The sequence below is a fragment of the Branchiostoma floridae genome, chromosome 9, assembly GCF_000003815.2.
Source record: "Branchiostoma floridae strain S238N-H82 chromosome 9, Bfl_VNyyK, whole genome shotgun sequence".
NCBI classification, from domain to species: Eukaryota; Metazoa; Chordata; class Leptocardii; order Amphioxiformes; family Branchiostomatidae; genus Branchiostoma; species Branchiostoma floridae.
Window position 1 is genome coordinate 965,725 of NC_049987.1, and position 4,591 is coordinate 970,315.

The 4,591-nt window shown below is 42.4% G+C and overlaps 1 protein-coding gene across 1 annotated transcript; it reads right to left on the bottom strand.

The window, feature by feature from the left end:
* Positions 1 to 8: 8 nt before the first annotated feature.
* LOC118423677 lies at positions 9 to 1,860 on the bottom strand. The gene is made up of 2 exons (XM_035831909.1): positions 1,612 to 1,860; positions 9 to 1,325 (listed from the first exon to the last, which is right to left on the bottom strand). Exon 2 carries the CDS (start codon positions 1,316 to 1,318, stop codon positions 20 to 22), a length of 1,299 nt encoding a protein of 432 aa, XP_035687802.1. The 5' UTR covers positions 1,319 to 1,325; positions 1,612 to 1,860; the 3' UTR covers positions 9 to 19.
* Positions 1,861 to 4,591: the final 2,731 nt, after the last annotated feature.

Genomic DNA, 4,591 nt, shown 5'->3' on the forward strand with positions numbered 1-4,591 from the left:
GAAATGGGTTTGGTACGGTTCAGGTCATGGTGCCCTTGTACCGTGACAGAGGGTGTCTGACGAGGTTGGCAAAGTAATCATTAACTTTGCCGGTATCTTCGTCGTTCGGTTGAAGAGAATACACGTAAATGTTAAGCTGAAACACCCTTTCCAACTCGTCCAGCATCCCCAACGTCACCCCCTGGAACTTGTCTTTTGTTTTGTCCGTCTTGGTCAGGAACTTCTGGAATTGGATCTTGGTGGCGGCCTCCAGATCCTTGGAACTACCGCCATAGTGTGTTGCAACGCAGCGGAAGAAACACAAGTTGTCCTGATATGGGCCATTTGATCCACGGTGTAACGGATCAACAGCTTTACTGTTCACGAGGTATGAGGGGAGACTGCAGGGTGCCGTGCCGATGGGATGTCCTTTCAGTTTGGCCACGTAAAACGTTACGTTAGGAACTGCCTCAACAGTCCACTTAGAGTCTGGCCGCTGTTGACGAGCACATTCCAGAATGTCAATGGTAGTCACTTTGTCCAAGAAGTCTCTTACCCCATCTTCATTTTCCACCAACACCGGTTCCTTCAGGAAACAATGGTTGTTGTTGTTACAAGCGTAATAGTACCGGAGTTCACCAGTTTCGTTGTTTCTCACGATAAAACCAAACGACACACTTAGCTTAAATGTTGCGTTTTGGTCACGAAAGACAGCCCATGCTTTGCTGGACAATTCGTCGATGGTGGTGGTGTGTAGACGGAAGTTGTATTCGTCCTGGATTTTCCGACCTCTCTTGAATTGGGTGCGTATAAACTGCCACTTCTCTCTGTACAGTTGTATTAGGGCTGCGTTGCCTCGCCCTTCTTCTTCTTCGACTGGTGTTACCAGGTCGTCCCGTATCTCCAACGGATCCTCTTGTAGAAGGTCAGAGCTCTCACTCGCCGATGTCGCTTCACGTCGTACTTGTTTTGAAGGTTTTTCAGCCTCGTCGCCGTCTTCGCGTTTTTTTATCCTACCATGTGATTGTGGTGTTGAGGAGGACGTTGGACTGCCAGTTGAAGCGGACAGTGTTTCAGAGTGAACCTTGTGAACCCTTTGATGTTCAATCAACTTGTCACGCCTCGCAAACATCTTACAGCAGATATTGCATACATGTTGAAAACTGTTAAGGGGGTCGTGTTGCTTTTCGTGACGCTTCAAGCTATCGCGTCGAGTAAAGGTGTCTCCACACACACCGCAGCGGTAGGCAGGTGACTTGCTGTGCACCGATTGTTTGTGTCGGTTAAGCGAACGCTTTTGTTGGAAGACTTTGTCACATTGGTCGCAACGGAACGCCATTATTCAACTGTAAAAATATAGAGAAGACTTACAATTTAGTCTATGTTTTGCGATATTTTTTTTTTTTTTTTTTTTTTTTTTTTTTTTTTTGCAGACTTGAAAATTACGTAGGTTTACGAACGCAACGTTTGAAATAGGCAAATTTTACAGGAACGTTATCACAACTAAATCTTGCCCCTATAGATTTTCAACAGCAACACAATGTCAGAACAATATCTAATATATCTATGTTGGGTCGGCATCAGATATACGGTACAAAAGACAGAAACAGTCGGAGAAGGGTGCAGACTTACCTCTTCGTAAATGTGTTGACGTATGTGTGTGTATGTGTGTGTGTGCATGTGTGTAGTTTGTACATGTGCAAGTCAGAACATGTTTTCGTGGTAATTAATATTTTATTAATGAGCTATGACGTATAAGCCAATAATTGGCCTAGGTCAGTGTGTGAAGCGATGGGGGTCGATGACGTACTTGGGCAAGTCAGAACAAGTTTTCATGGGTAATCAATTTTGAATAAACGAGCTATGACGTATAGGGCAATGATTAGTCGAGGTGGGTGACAAGAAAAAAAAAAGTATATAAAGCCTTTGTACAGCTGGAGAGGAGTCATTGAGACATCACCCTGACGCAGCGCCAACATGAACAACAACATGGACAGTGGAGCAGCAGCATCAGGAGAAGATAGCATGTCAACCATGCGTCTGGGCGCCGCAATCCTCGGCAACATTTTCAGAGATATGTGTAGATACAGCTACACTAAGCTGTTCATAAGGATGGTGTCAGATGATTGCTACGGATGTAAAGTCCAGCACCCTTCCCAACGCAACCATTCATGTCTCTTCATCTCTGAAACTAACTTGAAGGAATACCGACAGCGAAGCTTGGCGGCTATGGACTTTGAAAAAATGCACGACACTTTCACCGACACCGTCAAAGACCTGAGCAAGACAGCAGAGTTGCCGACGCAAGCTGCCATGCACGAGATATTCCAGCAATGGTACAAAGACCAGGAAGAGACCATCAACCGAGATGAGTCTGAAAACACCTTCAGCGGTAGCGAGAAAGAAGCTGAAAGTAAGGCCAAAGGCGAGTCTAAGCGTGTCCCTATAGAAATATGGAATATGGCTGCCGACATGATGATGGAACAAAGTCCTATGTGGAAAAGTATGAACGGACAATCGTCTGCCAAGTGAAGACACACACACACACGTGTCCTATCGATATCTGTTGTATTTGAATAACACTTTCTGAGTTAGAAAAAACAATTGTGTCTCTTGTTTACATGATCTGGTATGTGAGCGCGTGTATGTGTGTCAAAGTAGGTGTGCTAGTACTCGACGCGATAGCTTGAAGCGTCACGAAAAGAAGCACGATCCCCTTAACAGTTTTCAACATGTATGTAATATCTGCGGTAAGATGTTTGCGAGGCGTGACAAGTTGATTGAACATCAAAGTGTTCACAAGGTTCGCTCTCAAACCCTGTCGGCGACAAGGGATCTAGACATCTCTGGTTTCCCCGCGATGACACTCCTGAGAATGCTGTCTTCGACAAACGCACACCCGGTCTATTCAAAGAAGAGTGGTCAGGGGACGGTATTGTGGAGCTGTGTAGCAAAACCTATTACTGTTTCGGTGGAGACGAAAATGATGAAGACAAATTCAGCTGCAAGGCCTAGGGGTCAGCAAGAAAGGCAGCGACATTAATTTCAAAACATATCTCAACGTCTTGAAAACACAGAAAAGCGTTCAGGGTATAAACAGGGGCTTCCGTTTTAGAAATAATCAGATGTTTATGTACTCTTAAGCAATTGATGCCTTTTCTTACTTCTATTCCAAACGACAAGTTCTGAGTGACGGAGTTACAACCCTACCACTCAATATCTGACGAGTACTTACCATGTGCGCCCCATGGTCCGTCGAGTCGACGAGGACCGCTTTACTTACCATGTGCGCCCCATGGTAATGCCATAGATGACGATCGCTTTGTGTATATTATAATCATTTGTGCATAGCTTTTCTGTAACGGTCAGCGGCAATGCGCCATACCGATGCCTTTGTTTAGACAAGAAGACGTTGTACAGAAATTGTTGTCGTGTGTTAAGTCAATAAAATGATGGACAAAAATTCTCGTTGTCGACATTTATTCGATGCTTTTGTATCCAGAAAAAGTGTACATGTAACTTAAATATAGATTTATCAATATCTGGTAAATACATACCTGTACTAAGAAAATAAACATAAACATATACACACTACTGATGTAACACACTACCTAATGATGTCTGTATGTGGCACTATGCTCCCTTTCACTGTGGAAGGAGGGACAGATGAGTGAGGAGGAGGGCAGATGACAAATGCACACATAAAAGATATATACATGTACACACACACACACACACACACACACACACACACACACACACAAACACACTACCTAATGATGTCTGTATGTGGCACTATGCTCCCCAATGTCTTCATTCACTGTTCTCAGACTACATCCCCATTCCAAATAAGGACTCGTTAAAAATCAACCAACAGGACGGCGTTACTAACAGACCTTGCATGCAAGATTAGGTTTTGCCCAGACATGCCTACTTATCACAATGACTCTGTTTATGCTCTAGACAAATACAATCATTCTGCCTATGTCAAATAGATGAAATAAACGTGAGACCATCATCACCAACATAATTCATATATGATTTGATCAACTTTATTCTATGCGCAATCATGTAGTACATCGTTATCAACTACGTATTTTCACAATGATCTTCGAAGCACATACGTGATTGTTTTCATTACACACAACCAATTAATCAAACAATTACAAAACACAGTGTTAGACAATGTGTACTCAAGACAACGATGTTTTTTCAAACACACTTATGGTCAAAGCAGGATGTCAAAGTATTCAGACCCACTCATCAAACAATTAGAAATCACAGTGTCAGTGATAGACAATATTTACAAAATACAACGATGTTTTTCAAACGCACTTATGATCAAAGCAGGATTTAAAAAGTATTCAGAACCACTCATTTATGACCATAGTTTAGATATCTACATGTAGGGTGACATGCAATTGTTACATGCTTATGTTTGATACACAATGAAATGTTATCAACCATTTGTGCAAAAATATTGTCTACAATACAAGTACATTTGTCTTCAAACCATGTATGATCAAGACAAAGTTAAAACTGTTTTCAATAGACTCAATTGACAATTTTGCTTAACTTCATAGATATAGTGTAGTCGTTTAGGATTATACAC

Bases quoted from the DNA above. Each gene is read 5' to 3' on its own strand.
- LOC118423677 (XM_035831909.1), bottom strand. From the start codon at position 1,318: ATGGCGTTCCGTTGCGACCAATGTGACAAAGTCTTCCAACAAAAGCGT.